The sequence below is a fragment of the Heliconius melpomene genome, chromosome 11 (genome assembly GCF_056956725.1).
Source record: "Heliconius melpomene rosina isolate 202511_hmr_F chromosome 11, ASM5695672v1, whole genome shotgun sequence".
Classification (NCBI taxonomy): Eukaryota; Metazoa; Arthropoda; class Insecta; order Lepidoptera; family Nymphalidae; genus Heliconius; species Heliconius melpomene.
The window spans coordinates 5,411,458-5,429,951 of NC_140399.1; the positions used below are offsets into that span (position 1 = coordinate 5,411,458).

The window sequence follows — 18,494 nt, forward strand, 5'->3', positions numbered from 1 at the left end:
TAACAAGTTTTGTTTGAAAAAACTATATTAAAAAAGGATGCGGCGGCTCTTTTTCTAGACAATGCCTGAAAAATTACAAATACTAAAAAATATTTTTAATCAACGAACTACTTTTTACCCAACACAAAAGCAAAAAAAAATGAAAGAAATAAATTAAGAATCAAAGGGAGCTTTATTTTTGTTAAATTCACAAATGTAGATAAGCTGTAAGTGATTTGTTTTCATGACACGACCTTGACCTCAGATCTGTCACTTGCAATATAAGCGAATATCGCACTATTTATTAAAATTTAATTTAAGCTAATAATATTTGATAAAAAATATATAAACATACAGAAACTTTGAGTAAAAAAAAAATTATAAATATATTTACAATTATTTTTCTGTCTTTACATAATACGAAATTATATTAAATAACGGTATGTGTGATTTTGTTTCATAATACTCCCAATTTTATTAATTCTTATTAGATTTATAAATATAAAATTTCTTCTAATAATTTTCTTTTGTCCTTAAGGGTTGCTCAGCTAAGTTGACATTATAATTATTTTATTTGATTACAGTTAAAAGATGACTGATATAGACATTGAAGAGCATGATATTCTACAGAATCCAATTTTAAAAGAAATTTTTCCAGATCTCACACAACTCAAAAAAGAGATAATAGATTTTAATGAAGGTAAGTGGGTATCTATGTTCATGTAAATACATTTATGTAAAATTTGTATATACAAAAAAATATTTGTTTAATAAAAAATATTATATGTTCCAGATAAAACTAGTGTAAACTTTAGTGAAGAGGATATTAACAAAACTGCTGTATTGAAACCAGGATTATCATGTTATTCAAATGCATCCTTAAACTGCTATGAAGACAAACAAGAATTGGTGAACTTAAATAATATTACAGTTGTATTAGACGATATAAACATCTTCCTTACGAAAAGTCAAAGATTTTGCACACATTGCCTTACACTCTTTCCTGATATATTTTCGTTTAATAATCATCAAGTGCTATTTCATACAGAAAAAAAGTCTTCTATAAAAGAAATTGATAAAAGTAAATTGAAAAACAATAATAAGAACAGTTCCAAATATAATCAAATAACACCTTCAAAAATAAAATATAAAAATGTCATCCAGAATACACAAGAACGTGTTAATAATAAAAGACCAAAATTATCTCTTGAAAGCTCTTGTAGATCATGTGTTCATTGTGATATGTTATTTCCCACTGAAAAATCTCTAATAGATCATTTATATGATATACTTAATGCTAAAAAAAGTCAATTTAGTTGTGAAACATCACAAAAACCTAAAAAACCTCAAACAGTAAAACAAACATTTATTTCTAATCTTAAAGCTACTGATTTAAAGACAGATAATAATGAAAATTCTGATACTGTTATAAGTGATGATAATTGGAACTTTTATTTTTGTAATACATGTAAATGTTATATACCTCAAGATTGTACAGTTGATATTCATATCCAATCTATTTGTAAAAATTTTATTAAGTATACATGTGAATATTGCGGACTGTCACTACCCAAAAAATCAACAAAAACACATCAAGAAATTCATTTAAAAAGTTCTGCTATAAAATTACAAGATTTTTCATTTTATGATTTAAAAACCAAAGCTAAAATAAAACCATGTCAAATCCTGCCAAAATGTAATACTTGTGAATTATATTTTGTTAAAAAATCTGAAATTACTGCTCACATTTGTAACAAAGAAGATAATTTAGATTGTCCTATTTGTGGTATAAAACTTTCAGTGTCAGCTCATAAACTACATTTACCGTTTCATAATTATACTCTAAAAAACGATATGAAAAATAATTTATCTGTTAATACAATTAAGAATAATGAAACTGTAAATAGGAAATTAGAAAATTCTACAGATGTAGAGTTGGTTAAAGAAGAGAGTAAAAGTTTGAGTGAACCTACTGATAATGAGCTGAATTATATCCATATTTCAGCTATATACACTTGCAAAAATTGTGACTTATCAATGTATGAATATGATGAAGTTGTTGAACACTGCCAGCTGCATAACAATTTAAATGATTTAGGGTTAGATTCCACTGAATGTGTTTCATGTCATTTGAAATTTCTCTCATCAACTTACAAGAATCATCATGATTTACATGCTTCTTCAACAAAGGACCAGTTTAAACAATTCAGTTTTGACATCTTGTACTTTGGATCCACAAATGAAGATTGGTTAAAACATTTGTTTGGAAATTTATCAAAAAGTTCAATTAATAAATATATTATGAATTCAATATATAGAGATGAATGCAGAATTAAATTAGACATTATCCAAGAGGGTCCTGAACATTGTACTATTTATAAATGTGGTAAATGTAACATTATTATAGATGCTCCATCTATTTACGAACACAAGACAGAATGTCGTACAAATGTTAAAAAGTTTTCTTGTAAATCTTGTAACTTATGTTTTGTAAATAAATTATCAATGCTTAATCATGAGAGCATTCATAAGAATTCTAATATTGCCGGCAATTTTTATAGAATAGTCATATTCAACCAACAAGAACATGAAGCTATAAATATTCAAATAGCAAATACGAAGAAATATTATATTTTTTATCAATGTAGATTTTGTCATGTTCTTGTAGATTATAATACATACGAAAAGCATTCGTGTTATACGAGTGATTTTAAAAAATGTAATAAGTGTGGTTTATTAATTCAAGAAGCTGAATATAACTTGCACATGAGAAAACATGTTCATTTAACTTCATTTAATACAAATTTTATTTATGTTATATTACTTGGTAAAATTAGAAACTGTACACATAAAATAAATAATGAAAGAGTTGAGATTGTACCTACATTTAGCGGAATGATAAGTGATTATACATTTTATAAGTGTGCAAAATGCGAAGTTTGCGTAAGATATCGTCGAAGCGTTGTTGGACATTATTGCTTAATAAGTGCAGCTAAATTAGAATGTCCTAAATGTGCCTTAATATTTGAAGAAGGAAAACTTAAAGGGCATCTCAAACTGCATGACAACGATCCCTATTTTACTAAAGATACTATAATGGTTAAGGTCTTTGGAATAAATGGAATAAGTAATGATGATAACAATGGTAGCGAATTATTTAATACTTCATCATTAGACACTGTAAAAATATATAAATGCTCATGTGGTCTTCATTTTTTAAATAAAGTTACTATAAAGGAACATTCTAGAGGCTGTTGCGGTAAAATAAAATTGAAACAAAGTAAGCAAAATTGCCTCAAGTGCGGCCTGATGTTTAGTCACGATATTTTATTTAAACATTTGATAAAACATCACAAAGGTAAAAATGGGATATTTAAATATGAAATTATTAAAATATAAGTAATTAACTTATTGCAGTTTTTTTACTGACGTATACTTAAGTAAGTATTGCTTGAGTATTAGCCATAAATAAAATAATGTTTTTCGTCTAATGATTAATTAATTATATTATACCTATAAGTATTATTAGTAGTTACTTAGTATAATATTATCAAATATAAAAAATAAACAATAAATAAAAATAAGTAGATAGTGAGTTATTTCTTTCATTTCTTATACCAACTTCATCTAAATTTAATTTATTAAAAAAACAATAAAAATAAATGCTTAAGTAAATTTAACGTTTTACAGTCTAAACTACGGAAGATAGGAATGTGATAAAATTGTTTTTTTTAGCTTCACATTGTGTATAGCAGAGTAGACAGATGGGACCTAGTAAAACGTTCCCCACTCTCGAGACCAGCATTTCCGAGACATTGCCTGCAGTGGCAGAAGCAGAATTCGACGCAGCATTTGGGTGTTTATAGTAAATTATTTATTCCCCGAGTGGGAACCGAACCCATAACCGTCACGTTTACAGCCCACGCGCTATACCAATCTTATTTGTTGTTACATTATGTTCAAGATTTCTTGCTATTCATGGTTATGGATTCATCATAAGGGTGCCAGGCTGACTTCTCCGCCGAAGAGTTTAATAACATGCTAATGACCTATACATATTTCTACCGAGTAAAAATTGATTATAAATTAAGCTAGTTCTTTAGTGAACTACTTAATTTTGTACGCTAAAACGTAAGTTAGAAATGTAAGTTCTGTTATATACTATGTACTTCTATAACAAGTCTTTACTGATAGAATTAAAAGGGATAGAGTTTCAACGTTGTCTATTTCAAAATTAAAAATAAATAAAAAACTAGCAACATTATTGAAAATTATGAAAGGTGAAGAATTTTTTTATAGTATATCTAATAATAAGGTGCGTGCTTTATATAAAAATATTTATTGGACAGATTACCGTACCGTAAAAAAATACAATTGCTTCCTACACCAAAGAAAAAGAAAATTAGATACACTCAGCTTTTATTTTTTTAAGGGCAATTGTCATTTTTATCATGGTTATTTGTCAAATCATCAAGTCAAATGTCAACAAGAGATTCAAAACGTAGTGCTATATTAGTGCTAGTGTTAAATGAAATAGAAATAATAATGTCTTATAAACTATTACTATTCGTTTCCTAAATTAACGAAAATTTAAAACAATGAATAATTTTTAGTGAAGCGTACTAAAATTAATGACGATAACAATGTTTCTACACGAGCGAATTTGCCAATGGATTGGCCACTTGAAACTCTCTCGAGTAATTCTTATGGTCTCCATAATATTATTTGTGGTACCGCTCGTCACTCATTATTATTTGTCAAAGGTATGATACATATTTGTTAAATATCTTTGGGTATTATTTTTCTGTTTTATTTAGGTTGTTAATTTTAAGCTCTCACTTTTTGTGCTACCATTAAAATAAAAATATCACTTGACTAAAAAATATTTATTTTAGTCTGATACAATGTTTAGATTCTAGTTGATAAAGTCGTATACTGATTTTTCATGAAAATCGTGTTGTATACTTAATTGTTATTCAGCTATTTCATTTTCTCTTTTTAGCTTATGTATTAAATTAAAATGATTATGCTTTGTTGCTACATTTATGTGTCTCTAATCATATATATTGTAAAATATTTGTGATTTATTTATTAGTTTAATTTATAAATAATTGAAAACCATTCACCAATAAAATATTTTAATAGTTAAAGATATAAATAAATGATTCTCATATGTTATAAGCATGAATAATTTCTAAAATAAGTGTATATAAAAATATACATTTCTATAATTTATACACACAAAAATCTTTTGTATCATTTGTAAAAAGGAGGAAGATTTTTCATACTAACCCAGCTGTACCCCGGGAGGGCTAACAATTCTCTCAAAAGTGTGTAAAATTCAATGCCATGCATTGCCTCTTTACCAGAGCTAGTAAGTGCAAATATTTAATTTCACCACAAATGAGAATCAAACCCACAATCTGCCTTGTTTTTAGTGCCCCCTGCACCACACCTGGCCTCAAAATATATTTATTACAATATATCACCTTTAACCACTTATTTCCAATAAGAGGTAATTACAATATATTATTTTGCAGTATGAATCATCTTCAATGGCATTGGGTTCTAACAGCATGCGGCACACCTTAGAGGCTCTCGGAGATTTGTCGACAATGAATGTAGGCGACCTTAAAGTTAGAATTGAAGAAATGTTACGAATAAAGGTATTAAAATATTAATTCTAAAACATGGCATTACAGATTTTATAAATATTTTTCCATATAACTGTCTTCAATTTGTATTAACTAGGCTTCTGTATCTACTGAGTTGAGAGAGTTAGAAGAGAGACGGGGAAAGCTACAACGAGAAGCTGCAGCTGCTAGTGCCAAAGCAGATAATGTGAAAGCAGAGTATGCTCGAGCTACTGCTGAGCTACAAAGATTGCGAGTATCAGCTGACCAGGCCAGGCTGGCTCAGTTGGAGGCTATACGACGAGATTCACCAGAACTAGCACCCCCTGCACAAATACTTCCATCTCAACCTCCTTCAGTCCTACCGCCTATTGATAGAAATTCTGAAATCCACTGTCGCATGTATTCATGCTTTGATCACTCAAGATGCTCCCTTACGTCTGGTTTCCCTATATACTTGTATGATCCCGACGTCTACGCCCCTCTCGCAGGTGCAGAGATCGATGGATTTCTCAAAACCACTTTGCGCCAGACATTGGGTTATAATTCGCATCTTACGCACAATCCTAGCGAAGCGTGTGTGTTCCTGGTATTAGTGGGTGAAGGGTTTCCACTAGACAAGAACCCATCGTAAGTTATTTGAACACCATCTCTGCCTTATGAAAAATTGTCTGCTAAGATAAATCTGTTTTAGTATATATTATATTTATTTTTCAGTTCAACGGCAGATGTATATAAGCTATTATTGAATGAGACCACTATAAAATCATTGCCATACTGGGGTGGTGATGGTCGAAATCATGTTTTATTGAACTTAGCTCGTCGTGAACTATCTGTAGGGTCCGGTGATGCTTTCCACTCCGCGTCAACGGGACGAGCTATGATCGCACAATCAACTTTTACATTGCAAAAGTTTAGACCCGGTTTTGATATTATAACTCCACCGGCGCTGGGACCGCCTGGAGGAGACGTTTGGGCAGATTGTGCTCCTATGGCACCTGCACGCCGTAAATACATACTAAGGTTAGTAGCCGCATAAATGTCTTGGTAATATTTATTTTGTTTGCATTGATAAGCAATATTTAGCTTTCAGGGGTCTCAAACGCCGACACCGTTTGGGCGAAACATTGACAATGACAAGTTTCTTATAGAATCACTGCAGAAAACTGCAAATTCCGCTCCTTCTTCGGATGTGTTTTTTCTACAATTCGAATGCGATCCACCGATAGAAAGACGTGCGGTACTACCGATCGGCGATTGGGCGCTATGTGGAACAGATCGTTCGCGACGTGCCACTTTACGTGATTCTACGTTTGGTTTAATACTAGCACCGGCGGATAATAATTATGCAACGACAGCGTTATTACAAGCGAGATTGTACGAAGCATTGCGATCTGGAGCAATACCGGTCATATTAGGTGGAGACAGAATAAGGCTACCATATGATGAAGTACTGGATTGGCGCAGGGCGGCTCTATTATTGCCAAAAGCCCGAGTCACGGAGCTACATTTCCTATTGAGGGCTCTGTCGGACGCCGACTTGTTAGTCTTTCGCAGACAAGGCCGAGTACTTTGGGAACGCTATTTAAGTTCAGTACAGTCCAGTATAGATTCGTTGCTAGCGACTATAAGAATGCGTTTAAATATTCCGGCTCGACCTGCGCCTGCATCTATTGGGTCGCCAGCATTTAATGAATCCTATTATCCACCCAAATTGGAACCACCAGCTGTAGATACAGAACCCGAGGAGACGCTTGGACCTCTAGAAGCACCTTATCCTAGTCCCGGATTTCGAAGAAATTACTCTTTGGCTTTATTACATGGATATGAAATGTGGAATGATTGGGGGGAGCCATTTGCTCTATATCCACAACTGCCGTGGGACCCCCCAGTGACATCCGAGGCCAGGTTCATGGGTTCCGCAGCAGGGTTCAGGCCTATTGGAGCCGGTGCTGGTGGTGCAGGAAAGGAGTTTAGCGAAGCTCTGGGCGGCGACCGTCCCAGAGAACAGTTTACAATAGTTATACTGACGTACGAGAGAGAAGCTGTTTTAGCTGCGGCCTTAGCGAGGCTGCGCGGACTTCCTTATTTGAATAAGGTAATAATAGTTTGTAAATTTCTTTTTTGTTTGTTTTTATTTGTATCAAACAATAATATAGCAACTGCAGTAATTTTATATGCTATTTTTTATTTATTTATAAGTAACAAATATATTCACAGCAAGACTTCCTTGATAGAACGACCAGGACCACTAGAAAATTTGCGCCTAGATTGGATGGCAATACAATATTTTTCTAGCAATAACTGGATATACTTGCCTATACAATTAGAAAATACTTTAAATTATTCGGTATTTTCTAATACAATATACTCCGGTATAGGTAGTAGTGGTATGGAACGGTGTTTCGCCCCCGACGGCGGCGACAGCGTGGCCCGAAGCGGGCGCGCCCGTCGCCGTAGTGCGCGCCGCGCGCAACTCCCTCAACAACCGCTTCCTGCCCTATGACGTCATAGACACCGAGGCCGTGCTCTGCGTGGACGATGACGCGCACTTGCGACACGATGAGATTGTGTTTGCTTTTAGGTTTGTTGTTTTTTCATTTTTTACATGAATTATTCAGACTGAATGAATTAATTATAAAATTTATAGTTGGCTGGTTAGTTTATAAAGATAAGTTATTAAAAGATGTGTTGGTCGTCAGGTTAGATTCACATTTGAGATAATGATAAAACATCCTTCCATGGGAAACGGAATATCTTGAGCTTGACACTAATTTGTTAATACGCTTATTCAATGCATTTAAATAAACAATAGTGTTATCTTTTAATTAGGTAATACGGAAAAAATCTAAACGATAAAGTATTATCGTTCTCTACTTCACCATACTTCTGTTTTTTTTTATTATGGGACAACATTGTGTTACAAGAGTCAGTGTTAGTGACTGAACTTCTCAAAAATAATTAAAAAGAAAATCTTTGTCGAGAGCTCATTTCAGTTACTTACACTTATAAATATAATAATGGTTGCCATAATTACAATCTAAGCTGTGTTTTATTTCCTTTGTTTATAAAGCAAGATTTTTTTACTTTACAGAGTATGGCGCGAGCATCGTGACCGCATAGTTGGCTTCCCTGGCAGATATCACGCGTGGGATTTGAACTTTAACAATGGTTTCTTATACAATTCAAATTATAGGTAGGTTTTTTATTGCATATTGTAAAAAATGATTTTTTTAAAACTTCTTCAGATCAAAAATAGGATATGAAACTACACTTACTACTAACTAACTTTAGTTTTATTATTATTTTTTTATTGTTTAATTATGTTTTTTCCAGTTGTGAACTAAGCATGGTGCTGACCGGCGCTGCGTTCATACACCGCTACTACCTGTGGGCGTACTGGAGGGCACTGCCGGCTGCCATACGCGACTACGTAGACGAATTCATGAACTGTGAAGACATTGCTATGAACTTCCTTGTCTCTCATATCACGAGGAAACCACCTGTTAAGGTTCTTATGGGTTGTTATTGTATCGAAAATTGTGCGGAAAGTGGAGAACGGAGTGTCTTTGCAGTAGGGCCTTTATTTATAAACCTGCTCTGAAATCAATTTGAGGTGCCTTTTTCATGCGTCTCAAGATTGATCTCGAAGTTGAGAACGGCGTAAAATTACGAACCTAGTGTCCCTTTTGCCTTTCTTGCTATATGTAGGATACACCGTGAAGCTAAAGAAATAAAGTAACAAATAAATAAAAATAAACAGAAAAATGTTATTAACAATTTTTTTGTGCTCAGGTGACATCTCGTTGGACGTTCCGTTGTCCCGGCTGTCCCGTTACGCTTTCTGCTGACGAAACACACTTCCACGAACGACACAAATGTATACAGTTTTTCTCTCAGGTAATGTACTTACATACTTTCAGTGTAACATTAACCAATAAATTTAATTATCAAATAATCACTTACACATACGTGATTGAAATATATTTTGTTTTGTTATAATAAAAGTTAAAGAAATAATGTTTAATTAAACATTTTAATCAAAGATTTCCAACTGTTGTAAATCTATTTAATAAATTAGTTATTATTTAAGTTAATGATATAAAACGCAAACTACTTTGCTTGGAAAATATCATTCTTTTGGTCGCGTTTCCCTATTTCCTTATTTTTATTATAAATTTTATTATTACCAGGTAATGGGTTACACGCCGCTGTTATCGACTCAATATAGAGCGGATTCTGTGCTTTTCAAGACCAGGATACCTCACGACAAGCAGAAATGCTTCAAATTTATATAAATAACAATTATTTATTTATGAATCTGTCATATGAATATCGATATATAATAAAGAGTCGTACATAAATTACGTCATATTTTAGGGGAAAGGAGGAGGGCCCCTGCTTCCCCTGAAAAGTCGAAGTTATGTGTTAAAATATGTATTTAAAACACGACATTTGTGTGTACTATAAAAATAATTTCGGAATCGCTATTTTAAATTAATAATTTTTGAAATAGTAAAATCGTGAAATTCGTGTGATGTAATTTTTGCATGTCTAACCTTTTTGCTAAGTTTCATGTTTTTTAAATTTTTACTGAGTACTGAGTGTTTGTTAAGCAATTAGTTATATATTATGTAGTTATATACATAGATTTATGTAATATCGATATTGGTAAAAAATATATAGCAGTGATTCTCTTAATCGGGCAAAGAATTTTATAAAAAAGTGTATTATTCTTTATGTATTATTTGGTTTAAAATATGTAATACCGTGTTAGCGTAAAAGCAATCAATATAAAAGTAAATTAAAAAAAACATACTTTTTATATAATTGTATAATTTTTGTTTTGTTCAAATGATGGTTTGTAAACGTGCATTATATTCTAAATAAGTATAAATTCAACTAATTGTTTTGGTTGCAGGTGTGCTATTGTAAGTAATGTTACTTTTTTTTTAATTGAAGGTAACGAAAATTAACAAAATATACAGAACAAAGGGATGTATAGGAATGACGAAAAGAACCGTATGAGGTCGCTAAGAGCATTTTTTTTATTTTTTGTGTTTTTTATAATACTACTATTAAATGAATACGCACACTATATAAAAATAATATTGAAATATTTGTTTGACAAGAATATTACTTGGTCTAGTCCGATTAATGAAATAATTATTCATCAATAATTTTTTTTTTTTAATAATATTTGATAATACCTTCCTAGACTTAACAATATCTATATTTTGATAGTATTATTATAAGATATAAACATTAAGTACAGCGTTTCTTTGAATATCATAGAACAGATTTTATTTGTTTTTTTTATTGGTGCTGAATAATTATTTAATGTTTTGAAATGATTGTATATAATTTTAATATAAGTCTTAAGTAAGAAAAAAAATCAACAGTTCTTTATCAATTTAGTTATAAGCGTACAGTGACGTTCAGTGACGCTATGTAATTAGTGAATAACTGTTATTGAATTGACAGAAATTAACATTTGTACCGATTAAACGTTATTAATGTTAATTACGATTGATTGCAAGAACTTTTATTTTTACCTTCGACCACTCTCTACTCTGGAAATTGGTCGGTTAACCACAACAAATTTTTTAAATTATAATAAAATATAATATTGAAATAGTGTACTTTATAATACACAACAAATGGTCTAGTGAATTTCTAAGACTGACTAACTTTTTAAAATTAATCACCTTATAGTATGATAGTACGTAGTGTTATGTAAGTATGTATTGCATATAAACAATGGTTCATGTATCGACACAATAACGCATGTTTTTTTCATCTTCATAGTTTTCACATGACGTAAATGCATTTATAATGCCATTATTGGACAAAATTGGACGTAATTTATGGAGGAAAACCGTTGTTACGTTGTTTTCTTAGTGTATCTTTATTTCTTGGTACCGATTAATTTGTTTAGATTAATTATAAAGTCATTAGTTTACGTTCTCGATGCAAGCTGTTATGAAACGAGCTTAGGATGCTCTGTTTTTAATGTTGGTACATAAATTAAATACTTGAGTAATAATTGTTTAGTGCTTTTAGTAAAAAACAGTGTTTATTTGTATTGGTCGCTAATAGATATGTTACGTCAGCAACAGTATTGTGAAAATTGTAAACTGTTATATGAAAGTTCCAAAGAGATTAGATATGATTTTCTTTAAATGTACATTTGTCTTGACTTTTTTTGTACTGCCTTCTTCCAATATAAATTTTGAAATATACCTATATTATTTTATTTTTCTAAGTCCTGTAGTCTTTGAGTCATAGTTATTTGAGAAATTTACTATATCTATGAGAAGGAAACACGTGTGTGCAGGATGTTAATATTCTATAAAATGAAACAGAATACAATTAATATTAACTACAAATATATCATAGTACAAACTTATATCAATGTATCTCTCATATGTATAGGAGTCTTTAAATTTATTTTAATAATAAAAAAAAATAAAATGACATTTATAAAGGGATTAATAAATTATAAAACAGTTTTGGAGTAAAATATATTTATTAAATATAATCATAAAACTTATATCTAAGACAATTTATTCGACACACATTTCTTATTTCCATTTGCACTGATAGTAATTTTAAAGGAGTATTAAAAATATTAACAGAATTTATATATAAATTATATAATATTTTGCGAATGTCTGTACTAACGGAATTTAAATAATAATTATGTTTTGTTTAAATATTTATATTATATGAAGTAGTTAATATTTACAATATGTCTTCATATTATATTTAAAAAAAATATATATAATTAAAAAAATAAATATTTAATTATGTAAGAAAATGATTTAAAATAATTCACGTATCTGTATAATAACTACAATAAATAGTGGGAATTATGCTATTAACGTTTAAATTAACACATGATAATATTCCTTTAAATAATTATTCTTATCCAATTATGTATGATTATTTAATTACGTTGTATTGGATCTTATGTGATTTTTTTAGCTTAACTTCACGCTGTATCCCGCACATACTAAGGTCGGCAGAGGGGACTTAGTGTTAAGACACTCTGTTCTCCACTCTTTGCCCAATTTTCGAGACATTGCGTGTTGATTGGTAGAATTCAACAACGCTGTTTCTCCTGTATCCAGAGCGGGAAGACGAAAAGGATTTATTTTCCCGAGTCGCAATCGAACACAATTATTACACTTATGAACGCTGTGCCTCTGCGCCACGGCAGTCTACAATTAATTTTAGTTTTAAATTAAATCTAAAAAATTGAAAAGTGCAAGTAATAAAATTTAGAGTGCCTAATATTAGAAATTGATATACCAAAATTAGAAAACGATATGAGCTTAATGACAAACTTCATTCACAATTTATATATAGAACAAACGTTTTATAGAATAGATTTTTTTTAATACAGGTCCAAAATATAGCGTTTGTTTTATTTTTTTTTTCACAACCGTCTTAGTTCTAAGATATGACGAAATATTTCTCAAATTTATAGACTTATTAGATAAATGGCAGTTATATTAATCATTTATTTCATTTCAAACAGGTAAGTATAAAGACATCCTTAAATTATTAAGAGAAAGACATCTTTAAAGTATTTTTATATAAAAAAATATATTTTATTCTAGAACGAGATTTCTTTACATTGGAAGAAGACGACTACTTAATGTGATTCAACTTAGAGCCCAAACACAATAAATACACTTACAATGCTAGTACTATTTAAAAATTTAAAATTACTGTATAAATTTTGAAAAGTAAAAAAGAAATAAAATAGTAAAACGTCTTATTATTAATTACATCAATATTTTAAATCTAAGGCCTGTCTAAAAGAACAAAAACTAATGTTATTACTCATTCCTTTAAATATTTTTGCTATGTTGATCTCATTTCCTTTACAGATACTCCGAATAAATTAATTAAGGATTTTTTAATTTCATTTGAAATACGGTGACGTCATCGCTGTTTATCTGTAATTTAATTTTTTTTAAAGCAGTGATAGATATAAATTACAAAAGTGATTCATAGTAAGTATTTTTTAAGATATTTAAATGGGATTTTACCACATTTATTAACTGTTTTTTGTCCGTATGATACGATTTTAACAATTATTTCTAGGAAAACAAAAAAATAATATTGCTGAGGCTTTAACTGTCAAATCTGTCAATGTTATTGTAAGGTTATGTTTACTACAAGACAATATTTAAATGTCGACGTAATATATCATTTTTATTACATATTAATTGATAGGTAAATTTAATATTATTTAAAGATTTTTTTCTCGTTTTCCCTAATCGTAAGCATGTGTTTGTGAGTGGTGGGTGTACGAGCGTGGGAGCGTGTCTTGCGGGACGGAGAGCGGAGAGTGCGGTCGGAGCCGCGGGATTCGCTTTCAGGCCATGTCGTCGGCTTTACCGTCCAGGCGCTTCAGCTGGAATTTTATAGAGATTGTGTAAACAAAAAAAAAACATTTGAAAAATAAAAAACTCCCATAATATATTATAATTATTTTGTTTATAGAAATAATCAAAAAGTACAGTCCTTAATTTTTCTCAAATTTTATACCTAAATACAAAAGTTAAATATGACAAGTCGAGCAAAAACTTTAACTTTTTGTTTGTAATACCTTCATTATCTTTTTACATTTAAATTCTTAGTAAAGATTTTTTACAATGGTTGAATTTTCTGGTTAAGTAATTATCAACGTTAAAAGCAAAGAAATTGTAATGTTTTTAGACACTGTATATGTCTAAATCTTAAACATCTTACGCTTTGTTCTACGGTCCAGGCTGTAGGTGCTAGGCGTCCAGAACGCTTGGAAAACGAGTAAAATAAATACTATTAGAAACATTTATAATTTTTACGTACTTCCTACAAAGCAAGATACCTATATGGTCATCAATCAAGACAGAGAAAAGCTACGAAAAAAGCAAGAAATGATAGAGGGAACTTAGTGCCAAGTTCCCGTTAAGAGACTTCCGTTCTCTAGTTTTCGTCGATTTCTGTAGGCATTGCATATTGAGTGATCGAACTCAATGCCACAATGCAATGTTTACTTACTGCAAATGTGTTCTCGTTAAGCAAAATGCGACGACGAATTCGATTTGCACTTGAAATGGTCTCTATGTGGGCAAAAAGAGACAACAAAGAGACATTTCTACTAGTTTGTCTCTACATTTCGCTTTAAAAATAAGATATGAATAACTAAATAATGAATAGTAAATGTAATTACCTCTTTTTCATCAGCAGCGACCGGGCGGTACCGAGGAGAGAGCGAGTTCGAGTCCGGTGGAGGCGCCGCGAAGCCGTGAACATAGAGCAGTGCCGCGGCCACACCGCCAGCTATCGGTCCCGCCCAGTATACCTGATGTATTATACATAAAATGAAATAAAAGCTTTTATAGAAAAGTATAGTAAGGTCAACGAGTCCTGGCCGTCCTGAAGATAGCTAAATGGCAAATTTAATTGTACCATTTTTCTCTCTTCACTTCTCTTATCTTCTTCACACAATCTTACGAGTGAACTATGCACAAAAATTCAGTAAATGTAACTTAAGGGTCACCACAACTCTTTGACCGTACTGTAAGTACTAGATATTTCACCATAAGCCTTATCCTGATTTTATCACGTCAAATCGATTTTGTGACATCAAAACATGGGGGCGACATTACATGAGTAAATGTATTAATGATATGACTATGGCATGAACAAACACGCACTAATCCTTAGAAAGATTATTAATATTTTATGAAAAAGAAAAATTATTAATATTGTTATGAAAAAATGTATTGTTTATTTAATTAGGAAATAATAAATTTTGGATATCATTCAATCAATGCTTTTTGTTAACCGACACTTTTAAAAAATGTATGCATTTTTGTATTGTAATTTGGATTATCTATACTGTAAATTGTATGTAATATGACTCGTTTTACAGTCTCAGTTAACTTTATTGTTTTAATACTATAATCTAAATCTATTATGTAAGGAATATTGTCCACCATAGATAAGATAGCAGCGTCGTCACTATTACCCACCCAAAAGCACAAATAATCTTAATAAATATAACAAAGATTAGTTAAACTTGAGATTAAACTATAATTATATTATACGTTTAACAATACTATGATATGTTAAGGTGTGGTCGAGATAATAAATAATATAGATAAATTATTCAGATGAAAATAAAGTAAATTGACCTAATTAATCTGTTAATAATTAAATTAAATAAATTTTGAATATAACAACGAATATAAGGTTCCCTAATAGTTTTGGTTAACAGCTATCCTATATATTTTTGACATTAAAACATTGATACGATGACCTCAAAGTTTATAAATAGGATAAGTCCTTTTATATATGTAGATAATCTATATATATAAAAGGACTTGTCCTCACTGACTGAGGTAAGACGCACGCACAGCCGTAACCGCAGTGCGTAGAAACGTGGAATTTGGACAGATGTTTACTTTTATATTCTGGACATCCACTAAGAAGGGATTTTGAAAAATTTTAACCCTAAAGGGGTGAAATAGGGGTTGAAAGTTTGTATGGAGAAAAATTGAAATCAGCCCCGATTTTAATAAAATTTGAAATTTAAATTTTTAAAAGTATTTAATTGAACACGTGTTTCATTGTTTTCAAGAATTCTCCCTCTAAGGGTGCAAATCGGGAGTTGAAATTTTGTATGGAAAAAAAATTAAATCGGCACCGATTCTTATAAAATTTGAAATTCAGACTCTTAAAAGTATTTATATGAAAACATGTTTCATAGTTTTCTAGAATTCTTCCCCTAAGGGTGCAAATAAGGGATTGAAAGTATGTATAGATTTGTTTTTAAATCGGGACCAATTTTTATAAAAATTGAAATTCTGACTATTAAAAGGATTTAATTGAACACATGTTTCAAGGTATATTAGAATTCACCCCTAAATACGCAAGCGAAGCTGCGCGCGCCCACTAGTACATTAACACTAGAAGCGCCGCCGTCCCATTTTTGACCCAAACGCAAGGTTGATTGTATATAACTTTTTTATTTGTTAATTTATGTAGATGAAATTTTTTTACTATTACCAATTTTACACCTTTATTTAATTAAAAATATAAATAATTTTATAGCAGTCATACTTTTTGAAAAAAAATGAGATTTACCTAGAACTGCCGCTGGGTCATTTTTGTCCCGCCATTATTATTTTATAATTTGAGGGCATAATTTGACATATTTTCATGCCTCGGGGACGAGGTGGAGGGGAAAGGGCAATGCGGGGGCGGAAAAAAATTGAATAGTAGGTTTAGCAGTCAATGGCTAAGTTTTTAGGGTTCTGTAGCTTTTAAGGAAAAAAAAACTCTTATAAGATCATTTTTTGTCCATCCATCTGTCTGTGCCTTTATCTCAGGAATGCTTGGAGAAATCGAGTTGATATTCATATGAGTATATGAATATGAACTATATGACGATCTACAGTCCCTTGATTTCCTGAAAAAGCGCCCTTAAAAAAAGTTTATATAGTAAAAAACATGTATTTCGACACTATAAAGGGAATCAAATTAATAAGGTACTTTCAGTTAACTTAGAATTATGAAATTTGGCAGCTAGCATCTACATGTAGTACTAATACAGGAAAAAATCTGAAAACTATACATTTATGTATAAATCTTAAAAAATAATGCCCTGAAAAGTGGGGTAAAATTGGTGTCAATACTAAATTTTGCCGCTAGTCCAAGTGAGGTATCAGATGAAAGGATGACTGAGCTAGGCTTGAATTTCAGAAAAACACTTGATACCAAATGTGGGTAATTGTAGGGTAGGTAGAGGGAACCTGGGAACCTAGTGCTATGCACTCCGCTGGCATTTTCCGCCGAATTCTGGAGGCATCACCACGCAATGTCATCATCATCTGTGATGTATCACTGATGAAGAATATATTAATGCATTACTTTGGCAATATAATAATATTAACTAATTTCAATAACTTATAATTTTGTAAGAGTTATTCAGTTAGTTGTCACGACCTTAGAACGTATTAGAAATATTTTATTCTTTCTTTGTGTTTTATTTTTTGGTACTTTTATGTTTGTTAAAAAATAAGAATTGATTTTTAAATATGGTCTACATATTTTACGAATTATTTTAATAATATTTTTTTTGTATTATACCAACAATCAACATAATAAGTAGAATGGGACAAATTTGTCACGACGGCGGTTCAAGGGGGGTATCAATCTTCGGCACTTCTAGTGTTAATAAAAAAAAAGTAACGTAAAAGTGACGTTTGTTTGTTTGACACCTTACACGCTATGCCTTAAGGAATTGGCGGAAAGTGGGGAACGAAATTATCTTAATAGGGAACAGACTAACAGTGTCTTAACACTGTGTTCCCAAGTGTGTACACATATATGCAGAATTTAGCGTATAGCTAAAAAAACAATTGAAGCTTATTACTTATTTGATCTCAGATCAGTCAGGTTAGTAAGAGACTAATGACGTATTTAATAATTGTTGATATTAAACAGTTCTTGTGCATATTTATTAGAATCTATAAAATACCTTTAATTTAACCTTGTTGTTTCTAGATAGGTTATGACTGTATTAAGTCCGGATACGGAATATTATGAGAATTGCAAGCATGAATATTATCTTGAGACAATACGTTCTTTCCTTGATATTAAGATATTTTAATAGATATAATTATATTTTAGATATAATCTTTTAACATTAGGTAATGTGATATATTCTCAAATAAATTGTAATATTTTTGCAAATTAATGATTAAAGTGAATTGAAATGACAAGCAGCAGATGATTTCCACCAATCAACAAATGGATTGCCCATTTGTTGATTGCATTGGAGAAGTGGTTTTTTAAATTATTTTATTAAAAGAGCTG

General features: G+C 30.8%; 3 protein-coding genes across 4 annotated transcripts in view; 2 read left to right on the forward strand and 1 right to left on the reverse strand.

Moving 5' to 3' along the window:
- The first annotated feature begins 223 nt into the window (after nt 1–223).
- On the forward strand, nt 224–3,574 carry LOC146534547 (uncharacterized). Its single transcript, XM_085193237.1, has 3 exons — nt 224–419; nt 564–679; nt 773–3,574. The coding sequence occupies exons 2-3, from the start codon at nt 571–573 to the stop codon at nt 3,376–3,378; spliced, it is 2,715 nt and encodes a 904-aa protein (XP_085049363.1). The 5' UTR covers nt 224–419; nt 564–570; the 3' UTR covers nt 3,379–3,574.
- Nucleotides 3,575–4,439: 865 nt separating this feature from the next.
- Nucleotides 4,440–11,854, forward strand: botv (exostosin like glycosyltransferase 3). The gene is made up of 10 exons (XM_085192820.1): nt 4,440–4,742; nt 5,520–5,645; nt 5,731–6,242; nt 6,330–6,635; nt 6,699–7,710; nt 7,994–8,196; nt 8,707–8,808; nt 8,949–9,123; nt 9,408–9,512; nt 9,806–11,854. The coding sequence occupies exons 1-10, from the start codon at nt 4,611–4,613 to the stop codon at nt 9,908–9,910; spliced, it is 2,778 nt and encodes a 925-aa protein (XP_085048946.1). The 5' UTR covers nt 4,440–4,610; the 3' UTR covers nt 9,911–11,854.
- Nucleotides 11,855–12,122: 268 nt separating this feature from the next.
- The window catches only part of Prip (aquaporin prip), a 28,395-nt gene continuing 22,023 nt past the window's right edge, over nt 12,123–18,494 (reverse strand). For both annotated transcript variants that reach the window (XM_085192822.1, XM_085192823.1), the window contains exons 6-7: nt 14,842–14,973; nt 12,123–14,040 (exon numbers count right to left, since the gene is read on the reverse strand). In XM_085192822.1, coding sequence (XP_085048948.1) covers nt 14,002–14,040; nt 14,842–14,973 — 171 coding nt within the window. In that variant the 3' untranslated portion in view covers nt 12,123–14,001. The remainder of the gene's footprint in view (nt 14,041–14,841; nt 14,974–18,494) is intronic.

Excerpts from the sequence above, each read along its gene's own strand:
- botv (XM_085192820.1), top strand. The coding sequence starts at position 4,611 with ATGACGATAACAATGTTTCTACACGAGCGAATTTGCCAATGGATTGGC. Across the intron at positions 6,636-6,698 it reads CGCCGTAAATACATACTAAG|CTTTCAGGGGTCTCAAACGC; the intron begins GTTAGTAGCCGC and ends AGCAATATTTAG. Across the intron at positions 8,809-8,948 it reads TTATACAATTCAAATTATAG|TTGTGAACTAAGCATGGTGC; the intron begins GTAGGTTTTTTA and ends TGTTTTTTCCAG.
- LOC146534547 (XM_085193237.1), top strand. The coding sequence starts at position 571 with ATGACTGATATAGACATTGAAGAGCATGATATTCTACAGAATCCAATT. Across the intron at positions 680-772 it reads GATAATAGATTTTAATGAAG|ATAAAACTAGTGTAAACTTT; the intron begins GTAAGTGGGTAT and ends TATATGTTCCAG.